General features: G+C 44.9%; 1 protein-coding gene across 1 annotated transcript in view; it reads left to right on the forward strand.

Annotated features, from left to right (window-relative positions):
- The window catches only part of TRPM8 (transient receptor potential cation channel subfamily M member 8), an 89,538-nt gene that overhangs the window by 11,723 nt on the left and 63,561 nt on the right, over nucleotides 1-14,254 (forward strand). The window contains exons 3-8 of the mRNA XM_036858039.1: nucleotides 4,527-4,683; nucleotides 6,132-6,309; nucleotides 8,848-9,020; nucleotides 9,860-10,034; nucleotides 11,084-11,151; nucleotides 12,813-13,010. Coding sequence (XP_036713934.1) covers nucleotides 4,527-4,683; nucleotides 6,132-6,309; nucleotides 8,848-9,020; nucleotides 9,860-10,034; nucleotides 11,084-11,151; nucleotides 12,813-13,010 — 949 coding nt within the window. The remainder of the gene's footprint in view (nucleotides 1-4,526; nucleotides 4,684-6,131; nucleotides 6,310-8,847; nucleotides 9,021-9,859; nucleotides 10,035-11,083; nucleotides 11,152-12,812; nucleotides 13,011-14,254) is intronic.

Below are 14,254 nucleotides of genomic sequence, written 5' to 3' on the forward strand. Positions count from 1 at the left end.
ATTCCCACGAGCCTGGGAGCCCACTGGAGTGGCCATGGCAGTGAACCTTGTTGTTTCATAGTGGTTGGCAGGAGACCCCAGACATGCGCACACGTGGCAATCTGACTGGCTCCTCTGTCAGGCTGTTGACTGTGACCCTTCCCATCTGATCGGGTGTTCATCTTCTCTGAATCTCGTGTGTTTTGAAACATCGAGGCTGAGTCACAAAAGCCTTGGGGAGCACCTCCAGTAGCTCTGCCCACAGGAGATCCTCAGCGAATGCTACCTAGTGGGCCAGAGATATGTGGATTGACCTCTGGTGTTTCCCACAGAAGGTGCCCTGGGATCTAACGAAGTGATTTTAGTCCTCCCTCCCTCTCATCTTTTTCCTCTCTGCCCCCTCTCTTTTGCTTACTGGTGATAGGAGAGAGTCTAGCTGTTAATATTTTTTAATTGAAGTGTAGTTGATTTACAAAGTTGTGTTAATTTCAGCAAAGTGATTCAGTTATGAACATAGATACCTTCTTTTCAAAATATTCTTTTCCATTATGGTTTACCATAGGATATTGAATATAGTTCCTGGTGCCATGCGGTACGACCTTGTTGTTTATCCATTCTATATAGAATAGTCCAGCTATTAATTGATTGTTTAGTTGCTGCTGTAGTTTGCAATGAAAGCACTGACTCTGTTGAACGGAGGCAGTGCACAGAGGAAGGCAATAGGAGCAGGAGCCTTAGAATCAGCGTTGGGTCCAACCTTGGCCCGGCTGTCTGCTCACTGCATGAGCTTGAACCAATTATTCTCTTTTCTGAACTGAATCCTCTTATCCTAAACCGCTGGCAAGGTACACCTCCTGGGTTGTAGTAAGGGTGCAGTGGGACGATACATAAAATTCCTGCCGCAGAAAGTTCTCAGTCAATGTGTTTTCCTACTTTGTACGAACTAGAAAGCGAACATTGGAAAAACTAAGAGATCTCTATTTTGTCATTGGTATAAACTTAGTCATTATGAGTCATTTTGACAGAGTATAAACTCTGTGAGTCAGCTATTTATTCCCCACATGTTTCCCTGAAAGATTTTGCTGTTAATCTATTTGTTTGACTGGTAGAAAACACTGTTTGGATTCGTTCACTCATTCAACAAATATTTATTGGGCATTGGCTATGTCGTGGGGACTCATGTACTTGACTACTAATTCTACAACTGCCCTGCAAGGTAGCTGTTATCATTTGACTGACAAGGCAAGTGAGGCCTGGAGGGGCTCAGTGTTTTACCCAGGGTCACACGGCTGGCAGGGGATAGATGAAGGATTGAACTCAGTTTTCTGATTCCTCCTTGTGCATTCCTTTTATGCCCAGCTCCTGCCCCTTCTAAGAACAATCCCGTCTCGGGCCGACTGTAATCGTCAGCACCTTGTCAGCTGCAGATATCCAGTCTAATTGGCCTAAGTGAGCAGTGATTGTAATGGGACAGCCACATCCAGGGCTCAGTGTCACCGAGACCCTGCCTCTTTCCACCTGTGGTTCTGTCCTTCTCTGGGTGGGCAGGCTCCTTATTAGTGGGGGCAAAATGGACACCACAACTCTGGCTGACACCTTTTCAGCTTACCAGTGAGGGGAAAGAGGGCCTTGTTCCTAGCAATTCCACCCAAAGTCCTGGGCTCATGTTCATGGCTCTTATTGGCCTGGCACGGGTCAGGCACCCACTCTAATCCCTGCAACTGGGCAGTGGAATATGTGACTGGCCAGCCTTGGGTGTTGTGTCCACATGGACCTGGTGTGGAAAGGATGATTCCTCAAAGGAAAATCAGGGTGTTCCTACTAGCAGAGGGAGAAGTGGATGCAAGGTAGGGAAACCTATGGCTGCCCACCTTATGCTGCTTGACTACCACTCAAGTCTGGCCCCAAATAAAGGGAGATGTGGTGAGCAGTCCCTGCCCTCCACAACACCAGCAGAGGACAGGAAAACCTCAGGGTCTTCCAGTGCCCATGTCAGAGGGGACCCAAGGTTATAGACCAGAGTCAAGACTCTATAAGATTTTAACTTCTTGTATTTATTATTTTCATCTCTCCATCAGCAGTGGGGATGCTCTGCGTAATCTGAATTACTCATCGGACAAGTGAATCAAGGGAAATGACTAGTAATAGTGATACTGTAATTTTGCAGCTACTTGCCACGTCAGCTGACATAGGCTGCCCCAAATCTCCCCAGAGCCGCTTCACATGTGCTAAGCCCAGACCACTCATGTTTCTCTACTTTAAACCCTTTCGGATGTCTGTTTCTTGTGTGGTCACTAGGCAGTGACGCTGGACCATGGCTCCTCTTGCCAGGTACCCTCTGAGGCACTGCTGTCCAGCTTAGGGGCCACCTCCTGGCACTCCTGAGGCTGTAAGTCCCTGGATCTGGGTTTATTCTCTTCAGTTCTCACTGCCTCGGCCAGGCTGGGTTCTAGGTAGAAAAAGGAAGAACATTACTTTTGCTGTAACGGGCTCTGTGTAATGGAACTTTCTATTATTACTATGATGGAAATATTCTTTTTTTAAATCAAAAAAACTTTTAAAAAATTTTATTTAATTTATTTTTGGCTGCGTTGGATCTTCGCTGCTGCGCGTGGGCTTTCTCTAGTTGCGGCGAGCGGGGGCTACTCTTTGTTGTGGTGCGCGGGCTTCTCATTGCGGCGGCTTCTCTTGTTGCGGAGCATTGACTCTAGGCACGTGGGCTTCAGTAGTTGCAGCATGAGGGTTCAGTAGTTGTGGCTCGCGGGCTCTAGAGTGCAGGCTCAGTAATTGTGGTGCATGGGCTTAGTTGCTCCGCGGCATGTGGGATCTTCCTGGACCAGGGCTCAAACCCCTGTCCCCTGCGTTGGCAGGTGGATTCTTAACCACTGCGCCACCAGGGAAGTCCCAGAAATATTCTTTATGTGCATCGTCCCATATGGTAGACACTAGCCACTTGTGACTAGTGAGCATTTGAAACGTGGCTAGTGCAACCACGGCATTGAATTTTCAAATTAAGTTAAATTAAATTACATTTAAAGTAAATTGCCACACATGACTAGTGGCTACTATATTGACAGTGTAGCTCCAAAGGATTCAGACTTGTCCCGAGGAATAGAACTAGTGTCCTGACGCTCTCCCGTCCTCTCCGTCTCCCCTCTCTGTCACTCCTTTGCCTCCTCCATGTATCTGTGCTCCTGACGCCTCCTTGGCATTCTTCCGGCCTCTTCTCCGTTTGTAAGCCAGTTCATGTAAATTGGTGCTTGGAGGGCTACCAGCCCCATCATCAAGATGGAGACAGAGGTCACCCGAGACACACCCCTACCCTTGGAAGGGAAAAGGGCTCGAGAGTCGGTCTTCAGTTGTAGCAAAGACAGGTGGGGCAGGGAATTCCCTCCCCAATCCTGCAATGAACTTGGGTGGGTGTGGACAGACCCCAAAGGAGAGTGGGACAGTAACAGCTAAAGAGATAGGGGAGGAAGCCAACTTGGACCCTAGTGAGGAGAACCCTGAGATCGCTGGGAGCAGCCTTGGCTCAGGAAGTGCCCCCGGGCTTAGTTAGAGAAAAGGCTAAGGCAATTGTAATCAATTCTGGTTGACTTTTTTTTCTTGGCCAAACTGAGTGATGCCCCAGGCAACTGTTCCGAAAGAGGCAAGATTTCTGGTGGAGGAGTGACTTTGGATCCAGGTTCTAGCTCAATTTTTATAGCTCTAGAAAATATTGAATGTTTTGACATATATTTTTAAATACAGATAATTTCCATACTCTATAGTAATTAAGACTTTCAGTTGCAAGGAACCCGAGCTAGCATAACCTAAATGGGGAGATTTACTCTAAGGAAATAGAAATGCCATGCAGAACCTGAGAGAGAGAAGTGGCTGGGAGTCTAGAATTGTTAGGACCGTGGCTGGAGCATGTGGGGGCTCAAGGACTCTTCTCTGTTTGTCTTTTATCCCCACCTCTCCCTGCATTCATGCTTTCTTCTTTCTCAGCGGAGATACAATTGTATTGTATTGCCTGGATATTCCATGTCACAGGGGTAAAACACCAAGATAGTTTTTTGTTTTTCTTTTTTTTAAAGATTGATTGATTGATTGATTGATTGCTATGCTGGGTCTTCGTTTCTGTGCTAGGGCTTTCTCTAGTTGCGGCCAGCGGGGACCACTCTTCATCGCGGTGTGCGGGCCTCTCACTATCGTGGCCTCTCTTGTTGCGGAGCACAGGCTCCAGACGCGCAGGCTCAATAGTTGTGGCTCATGGGCCCAGTTGCTCCGCGGCATGTGGGATTTTCGCAGACCAGGGCTCGAACCCGTGTCCCCTGCATTAGCAGGCAGATTCTCAACCACCGCGCCACCAGGGAAGCCCACCAAGATAGTTTTTAAACAACCAACTGAGATGATGAAAATAGTCTGAAAATTAGATGTGATGGTGAAATCTCTTTTTGTGTTTATTTAAGCTAATCGTGTGTGGTCTATTCTAAGAAACGTGATGAAATATTTAAGCAGGTTTAATGAAAGCTATTCCTTCCCGTCAATATCCTTCCACTCAGGGAAAATGTGTGCAAGTGTGGCTATACGCAGAGCCAGCACATAGAAGGCACCCAGATCAACCAAAATGAGAAATGGAATTACAAGAAACACACCAAGGAATTTCCCACTGATGCTTTTGGGGATATTCAATTTGAGACTCTGGGGAAGAAAGGGAAGGTAAGCAATGCTTTCCTACTTGAACTAGCTAATCCATATGCGAACATGGTGTGGGCTACCTTGAGTTACCTTGAATTGTCTAATAGTATGCGTGGAGGTGGGAGAGATGGGTAGTCAATCCAAAAATGATTGCAGAAAAAGATAAATCTTGTGAAAATCAAAAGCTGTGATTAGATTATGTGCCATGGCAGCACTCCACGGGTGATGACTGGCTTGTCACCCAGGGTCCTTTCTCCAGGCACAGGGCAGGCTCATGTGACATCCACGTTGGCCCTCACTGCTACAAAAGGCCTGACAAATGCACTTGTGAATCATCCGGTTTAGTTTGGTGTGTGACATTCTTGAGAATAAATGTGGCCTTGAATAAGGTGACATTTTCCTCTACACAGTCACACTGCAGGCTCTTACACAGGATTCTACAAAGATGTTTAATGATTATGTCCAATGAAAAAAAAAAAAAAGCACAACATGAGAGTTGTGAGTTAAGTTTTATTTGGGGCAAAATGAGGACTATAGCCCAGGAGACAGCGTCTCAGATGGCTCTGAGGAACTGCTCCAAAGGGGGCGGGGGCAGTGTTATCTATGATTTTAGTGAAGGGGGGACGTGCAGTCAAGCACACATTTTGGCAGAGCTTTCTTGCTCGTCACAAGGAGCAGATGTCTCCGTTAACGGTTTTAGTGCTTTTCCAGATACGAGGAGATGCAAGAATTTGGGCTCATAAAATCTCCTGAAAAATATCTAACTATCTGAAGGCCTGTTCTGTCAGTTTTTCCCAGAGCACAGAGGGCCTCATTCCTGATCTCCACCCTGACCTCCTTTCAGGGTGTGCTGAAGGTCAGCGACTGCAGTGGCTGTTGACTTCATCCTTGTAGAGGCAGATGGCAATGCCAGTTTTCAGTTGGCAATTATTAACAGTCTCCTTAAACCCTCCTGTGTCCTCTGTGCCAGTGACACAACCATCCTCGGGCAGCTGGAAGCTGGGCCTTGACTCCTCACCTCCCCAGGCCCTGCCGTTGCAGCCCTGGAAGGTGACCCGGCTCTGTCCACTCTGTCTGTTCCGAAGGCCTCTGTCCCAGGACGGGCCACCACTATCTCACCTCCCTGCATCTCTCCCTACCTGTCTTGTCCCATAGTCAACACTACCACTGGAGGACTCGCTAACATGTAAATCCCATCCGGCTTCTACTCTGCTTAGAACGCCTCACACGTGCTCCACTTCCTTTAGGATAAAGTCCCAAGTTCTCCAGCCGGCATGGGGGGGGGGGCGGTCCCTGCAGGGGCACCCACACCTGCCCCCACTCCACTGCCTTCCTTCCACTTCCCCAAGGGGACGCTCCTCGGCTGCAACGCGCTCCCCTCTCCCCCTCCCCAAGGAGCAGGTAAACCGGGCTAAGCCCCACCATCAGGAGAACACCTGCGATACTGATGCTTCCCCTCTTCCCCACAGTATATCCGACTGTCCTGCGACACGGACGCGGAGACCCTCTACGAGCTGCTGACCCAGCACTGGCACCTGAAAACGCCCAACCTGGTCATCTCGGTGACCGGCGGCGCCAAAAACTTCGCCCTGAAGCCGCGCATGCGCAAGATCTTCAGCCGCCTGATCTACATCGCGCAGTCGAAAGGTGCGTCGGTCCCCGTTGCGTCCACGCGGCTGCAGCCACAGGACCGTCCATGCGGCGGCGGGGACCTTGCGCCCGCGGGTTTGTCCATCCAGGCTGCGCAGCGTCTTCAGAGACGGAACGAGATTCTCCTTTGCAATCATGCGCAGACTCCAGATGCTCTAGAACTGTATGATTAATCATTATCTTAATTAAAAGCAAGATCCTTCAATGAAGGGACAGACCGGGAGCTCTGGCCGATGGTGAGGGGGTAGGTGGAGGGTGGGGACACAGTAGCTCTTTAAAATCAGCGTCAAGGAGCTTCCTTGTGGGTAATTTTATGTTTCTTTTAATCTAAAATTTTCATTTTGTTATTTTTACGTGTGAACTTTTACCCAGAGTGTTCTGGCGAATCAAAAAGGAAAGTTTCATTCGTTTGCTCTTTGGTGTGTTTTGGAAATAGTGTTAGCGCCTGGCAGGTTGTAAGCACCAGGTAACTGTCTGATGGCGATCAAAACAAATAACAGTGGCTTTGTTATTTGAAGTATTCAGCTTATTTTTTTCTTTTTAACTTTTTATTATGAAAAATGGCAGACCTACAGGAGAGTTGGAAGAATAATACAAGGAGTATCTGTACCCCCTTCACTTAGGCTCACCAATTGTTAACATTTTCCCATATTAATCTTCTCTCTCTCTGTAAATATCCAAATATTATGATTTTTAAAAAATCACCTGAGAGTAAATTTCAGGTATCATAACCCTTAGTGCCTAACTATGTGAGCGTCCCTGAAGGACAGGGGTGTTCTCTCAGATAACCCGATACAACTATCAAACCTGAGAAAGTTAACCTTGACCAACACTGTTACCTAACAAACAGTCCTTGGTTTAGTTTTGCTAATTATCCTAACAATGTCTTCAGAGAAAAAAAATTTCTTTTCTCCGTCTGGATTCCGATCCATTTAGCTTTTCATATCATAGGAAACTGAAAACCTTTCTTTCGTCTGGAACTACTCTTTAGCTTTTTTCAGTCTTTCAGGACATTTCTGAAGAGTATAGGCAAATTGTTTTTGCAGCCTTACTTCCATCTGAGTTTAACTAGAATGTAAAACTCTAATTTCAAGATTAGATTCCATGTATCAAAGCCTAACCTTTATTTTATTAATTTATCTAAGGCTAACATTTTAAAACTTCTTTATTAAGAATATTAGTTGACAGAACTAAGGAAGCATGTCTTGTTTTAGATACGTTTTTCCTTAATGTCAAGAAGAAACTGTGGCACCCCTCCCCCATTTATTCTTAATTTCCTGACCAGTCAGAGGGGACCACACAGTAGGTAGTTACTTTGTTATGAAACCCAGCAACTCAACTTCCTTACTACTAGATCTGAACATACATAATTCATTCATTCAGCAAATGCTTCTTAAATGCCTGCTATGTGTCAGGAATTGTTTTAGGTGCTGGGAATAGAGTAGAACAAAGCAGACAAAAGTCCCCGGGGTTGGGACATCTACTTAGATGAAGTGAGGGGCCAGAGCAGGGAGGTTACTTGTCTCCTTGTGGAGAGCTACTGTGCCTCCCATTGCCTCATTTGAAAGGGGGATGTTGACAACTGAAATCTGTCTGCAGGAAGGAGGCTGGCTGCCAAGGGGTCTGGAGTTCACCTCCAGTGAGAGCTGGCTGAAGGAATTGGGTCTGAAACTTCTAAGAACTACATCACATTTACCTTAAAATATTGGAAGGACTTTTATGTGGGAGAGGACTAAATTAGTTCCTCATCAGGAAGACTGTAGCAAAATTAGAGAATGGAGACAAAAATGAACAAAAGGACTTTCTAACAGCTGGGGGAGGGGGCTGCTTCGGGACTCCTGAGGCTTCCGTTACCAGAGCTAATCACGGGAGGCTGGTGACCCAGCCTCAGGCTGGATTCCTGCGTGGGTAGCATATTAGCCTAGGGGCATTTCCAACTTTAGATTCTATTATTATGTGAGATGATAATATTTTGTAGGTATTATTTACTTCAATTCTGAAAACAAAAACAAAACTGTGCAACACCTTTGACACTGCAAAAATCATCAAATAAAAACCTTAAAATACCAGTGTGCAAAGCTGTGCAATTGTGAAGTTAAATCGTAGGCACCAGGGTCAGGCCAGGAAGATCACCAGGATCCCTGAGGGGGCTCCAGGAGCAGACCGCTCCGCTTTCCATGATGACATTGCTGAACTTGCTCAAAGGCTCAGGCCAGGCATTCATTACCCATTAAAAGATCTACCCGAGAGGCTGGTTAAAGAGGCAGGTTCTCTGGTCCCACCTCCCAGAGAGTCTGATGATGCGGGTCTAGAGTGCGGTCCAGGATCCATATTGTTTTTAAACCAGCATCTCTTAGAAACTTGGAGATCTTCTTCTCCTTCCTTTCTATACAGTCAGAGGTCAAGCCCAGTCCAAAGTGTGGCCAGTAATGCCGCGTCCTAGCACTCACGGGTGGGGCTTCTTTAGGGGTCGAGCAAAGGATGGGAAACTTATGCAGAGCCATCTGAGCGTTTGTTCTTCTCTCTTGTCGGCAGGTGCCTGGATTCTCACTGGAGGCACCCATTATGGGCTGATGAAGTACATTGGAGAGGTAGTGAGAGATAACACCATCAGCAGGAATTCAGAGGAGAACATAGTGGCCATTGGCATCGCGGCTTGGGGCATGGTCTCCAACCGGGAACCCCTCATCAGGAATTGTGATGTCGAGGTATGGGCTGGACATGAGGGCGTCTGCGGGGTCACGGGGGAGAAAGACCACGGCACAGGGCTCTGGCCTGAATGCTGAGGCTCTGGGATGGAGTCAGCTCATAAGGAAGTCGGCCTTACAAGGTTCCTTTGGAACCTCAGGAATTAAAAACAAGGATGACATAATCAAAGAACTCCTGGGAAGGAGTTACCAGTGGATGTGTTTTGTTCATTAAGATTTGTTCCCAGCAAAACCTGTTAGAGTCAGTTCTTTAGTTTTTTATTCGCTGGTATTAAGTGCAAGGACAAAGTATCTATTTAATTGCCTCTTTTCATGGTCCCATAACTATGTGCTCCTCAAGGGCTAGGACTCCATCTTATTCATTTTCTAATCCCTAGACGCTGTCTTAGGTCTTGGCATATGATGGATTACAGACAAATATATGTGTGTGTGTATCAATGTCTACCTCTACCTTATCCAGACACACACACATACAAATGTATGTGTCTGGATACACACACACACACACACTTTCCTGAATGCTATCAGTTTCAATGAATTTATACTAAAGAGCACAGGGCAATGGAACAAGAAATGGATTAGAATCTGATTCTTACATGCCACCGGTCATTTACGTGACAATAGCAAGTGATGCAACCATTATGAGCCTTCATTTCTTCATATTTAAAATGATGGCCTGTACTATAAGACCTCTAAGACCCTTCTGCACTTAGGAATCTGGGAAGAGCATCAGTGTAGTTGAACCCAAAGGGTTACCCTTAATATGAACCTGTGAAAATGTCATCATGCGTTTTGGCCAACAAATAAACCTCAAAGACAAGTCTCTCTGTGCCTTTCAGGGATATTTTTCAGCCCAGTACATTATGGATGACTTCAAGAGAGACCCTCTGTACATCCTAGACAACAATCACACCCACCTGCTGCTCGTGGACAACGGCTGCCATGGACACCCCGCAGTCGAGGCAAAGCTCCGGGATCAGCTGGAGAAGTACATCTCCGAGCGCACTATTCAAGGTCAGTGTTGAGGAGGTGGGGCCTTAGACAAACATCCTAACAAAAGCAGCAGCAGCAGCACCAACAATAGCTCCCAATTATTGAGTAAAGAATGGTGAACTCACCCAATTCGATGTTCTATTGCCAAAGAAGGGCTGTTACATCTCTTCTTTAATATACTAGAGGTGCTCCTGCCTAGGTAACTCTGATATGTACCCTTCAACGTGCTGGAACACTGACAAATGCTGTCTCGTCCTCCCCTGGTCTGTCCCACCCAGTATAGAGAACCTGCTGTCCATTCTGCTCGACAACATTTAAGAACAAAGTAAAATTCGCAATGGCAAATTTGCGCTGACAAAGCAATGTGGTTAGCTAGGATAGAGGCGATAAAAACCAACCCACTAGCTTAACTGTTAGATGGTTTACTTCTTTGGTTATTGGCTACTTCTATATACTAGAACTACCTAACACACTGGTTTCAAGGGGAGAATGCAGCAGTTGAGTGAAAGCCTTTATTTGCTATGGCAAGTGATAAGTAACTCTCTCTCTTCCTATTGCTGAGATGTGTCCTGTTGTGGAACCAGATTACTTCGTGATCTAGTGATAGACTCCATCACAGGGACTTGTTGGAGATAATCACAACCTTTTTCCTTTCTCAATGGGACGCATACAAAGGAAGACATTTATATATGCAATACTCTCACTGGAAAGAACACATAGTTATGCAAATTTTTCACCCACTCAAGAAAGCATAGGATTATGCAAATGAGTGAAAGTGTAATTATTCTAAAGATAAACTTGAACCTGGCCTAATGTATATTAGCAAAAGTCAGTCATTCATAGACTTTGGCATTTTAAGTATCAGTAGCAGATTGCAACGTGACCTGTGTCATGCTGCTACTGGTTTGGAGCACAGAGATGCACCCGTTGTGATCAGCTGGGAGATGGTCAAGGCTGTGAGATCTGCAGCCATCACCCCACACCCTGGGCTCACGGGGTCCACCACTTCCTTGAGGTAGGTGAATATTTCTCATGTGCCCAAAATAAGTTTTACGTTTTATATTTTACAGATTCCAACTACGGTGGCAAGATCCCCATTGTGTGTTTTGCCCAGGGAGGTGGGAAAGAGACTTTGAAAGTGAGTCTTGGTTTGGTTTTCTAGAAGATCAGTCAACAAGCTTACTCAACAAATTTGCATTTTCAGGGCTTTGGGGTTCACCTAATCTAACACGACTAATTTCTTTTCTACAGCAAGTAGGTAGCATTTTCCCAGTCACACAGTGTTGCCCTAACAGGCTTAAGTTGTTTCCTCAGCTGAGAAAATTTAGGAAGAGAGTTTGTAGCAACATGAATAGTCTGTGCACTTACTGCTCTCTTTGGCCATCAACCTGCCAAAGGGAAGGCTTGACGTGAACTCACAGGACTTAGTGACCATAACCAGCGCATATGTTGGAAAACCATGGCCACCCCATGATCATATACACCTGGAGTTACATGAAATTTCTGGCAGAGTTATTTGGAATCATAATCTAATGCTTCTCTTTGTTTATTATTTTCTATAACAGTGATTCATTCATCCATCATTCATCAACATGCATTCATTCATCAACAGGTATTTATTAAGCACCTAAAGACTTTTCAGAGAGACATTAAAATAGAGATTTTTTTTCAGTGTGAAACAGTCAGTATGGAAATGCTTGAAGAAGCAGTCACATTACAGAGGAAGAGAGATGGAGAAAAAGTAATTGAAGATGGTTACGTTTATTATCTCTCAGATTTTAGATTTAGAATTATGGTTTCCAGCAACCTGCTCCTGGCCTAGAGTACTGCATTTTTATAGCATTTCCCACAAGTTCTGTTCAGCCAATTCACAACCCACAGAACCCACAGGAGAGAGGAGAGAGGGAGGAGAAACTGCCTGCTGAACACTGCATCCCTTCATCCTTCACCTCACTCTCTTATCATCCCCACTTCCGCCCCAGCACAGCCCCGACACCCACCTGTAGCACAGGTAGTGAGGTGAAGATGGATCTCACCCTGATTTGATGAAGGCACCGCACCCTTTATGGCCAACGTCTTCTCTGAGGAAGACATCACTCCTGGCTAAAGGAAGGGGCTTCACAGTTTCTTCTGTACCCACGTGTACATCACTTTGTTTTGTTGTCAAGTGATGAAAAATTTTCATACCTGGTTCTCCTCTGCTGGTCTCTGTGATTTTTATCAAGGAAATAAAAATGTGGTAGGTGTGTTTATCCAGAAAGCAAATATATTTTTCTTTTCTTTCAATGGAAGGAGCAAGGGAAATTATTTGAGGAGGGAAATATGTGAGTCAACATAACAAAAAATGTATGGCTGCTGCTGTGAAGGTATTTTCATACCTTAAAAGTACGAATGTTGTAAACCTCCATCAGAAAAACTATCAACAGCAATGCTGAGTACCATCTTAAGAGCTGTCGCTCAAATCTACGATGTCAGTATTTGGAATGATCGATTTTGTATAGAGGCATATTTTAAAGCACTTATTGATGGAAAACTTGCCATTCACATGTGTCCTCATTATGGAATTTGGTATTAACATAGGATGTAAGACAACTGGCTTACATTTCTGATGCTTAAAGTGGTTGCAAACACTTGGTTTGCTTCTGATTGAAAATAACCCCCCCCCCCGCCGCCACTGCCCAGCCAAACGATGAAGTGCAGAGATGTGTCGATGTGATTTGTTAACCAGCTTGATAAGAACCTCCATCCTGAGCTGGGTTCTGTTGATCATCTGGTCAACTCTTATCTCCCTTCTCCCAGGCCATCAGCACCTCCATCAAAAGTAAAATTCCCTGTGTGGTGGTGGAAGGCTCCGGGCAGATTGCCGATGTGATCGCCAGCCTGGTGGAGGCGGAGGATGCCCTGACGTCATCCATCATCAAGGAGAAGTTGGTGCGCTTCTTACCCCGCACGGTGTCCCGGCTGCCTGAGGAGGAGATCGAGAGTTGGATCAAATGGGTGAGTTGTAGGGAGCAAGTTCCTGGGAAGGGAGAGCGCCTTCAGTGCCCAACTCCACTAGCAGCTGAGGGTCTTTATACTTTCTCAGTGACTTCGAAACTGCACTCTGGCCCAAACCAGGTTTTTTTGCTGGAAATTGAAGCTCACGTAAGTTAAATGACTTGCCCTGTTTCCATACCTCATAAGGGGTAGCAGATGGGGCTTAAATTCCAGTCTGTCTGTTTGCAAAGCTGATAGTCCTTCTTTTACACCCTGTCAACAAGCATTGAGCTTCTGTGTTTTGTAGGTTATCAGCAGCGGGGAGGAAAAAATCCCTGTGATGCTGTTTTAGAAATGCAGATTCTAAATTGAATCTATGTCTAGTGGAGAAGCTGTTACTACAGAATAATTGCCTTTCTAAGTTAACTGACCTGTGATTAATTCAGAATCTCTCACCTTTCCTATTGGATCATATAAGAAATATGTACTAATCGAAATATCTCATGCTTCTTATTGCTAAGCCTGTAAAGCATTTTAACATAGTGCTATGCTTTCTCACCTTTCTCTCTTGTTTCCTGACTGGTGTTGACTTGAAATGACTTTCATTCTGTTGACTGTTCAGTTTGTGATAAAGCTCACATTAATATCAGTAGGTATGTTCACATCAGCTCATTCAAAAATGGCCTTTGCTGTTTGGATATTCTTAGGAGCATGTGCTGCCACTTGGAAATTTTCCCATAAAGGAAATGACAGGCTGTAGACAACAAGAGTTACTTTAATCATGCAGCCCATTTCATCATTAGAGTGAAAGGTTGAATTTAGTATAAATAATTTTAAAAGTTCTTTAATTAGCTTGGTATTTCAGCAGTATTTAGTTGTGGAAGAGCCTCAAAGTGTCAAGTTTGGCAAACTGAAATCCTGGAGTAGTGAAGATTATCTGGCTCATGGTAGCCTTTGTCATTATTTTTTTCTTTTACTGAAGTATAGTTGATTTACAATATTGTGTTAGTTTCAGGTATACAGCAAAGTGATTCAGATACATATATATATATTCAGTCATATGTATGTATATATATATATATAACTTTCTTTTCCAGATTCTTTTTCATTATAGATTATTACAAGATATTGAATATAGTTCCTATGCTATACGGTAAATCCTTGTTGTTTATTTTATATAGAGTAGTGTGTATTGGCCTTTGTCGTTATTTAAAGCAAGCCCGGATAAATCAAATTCTTGTAAATAATGAGAAAAATCAACCCCG

This window comes from Balaenoptera musculus, chromosome 7 (assembly GCF_009873245.2).
Source record: "Balaenoptera musculus isolate JJ_BM4_2016_0621 chromosome 7, mBalMus1.pri.v3, whole genome shotgun sequence".
Lineage (NCBI taxonomy): Eukaryota > Metazoa > Chordata > Mammalia > Artiodactyla > Balaenopteridae > Balaenoptera > Balaenoptera musculus.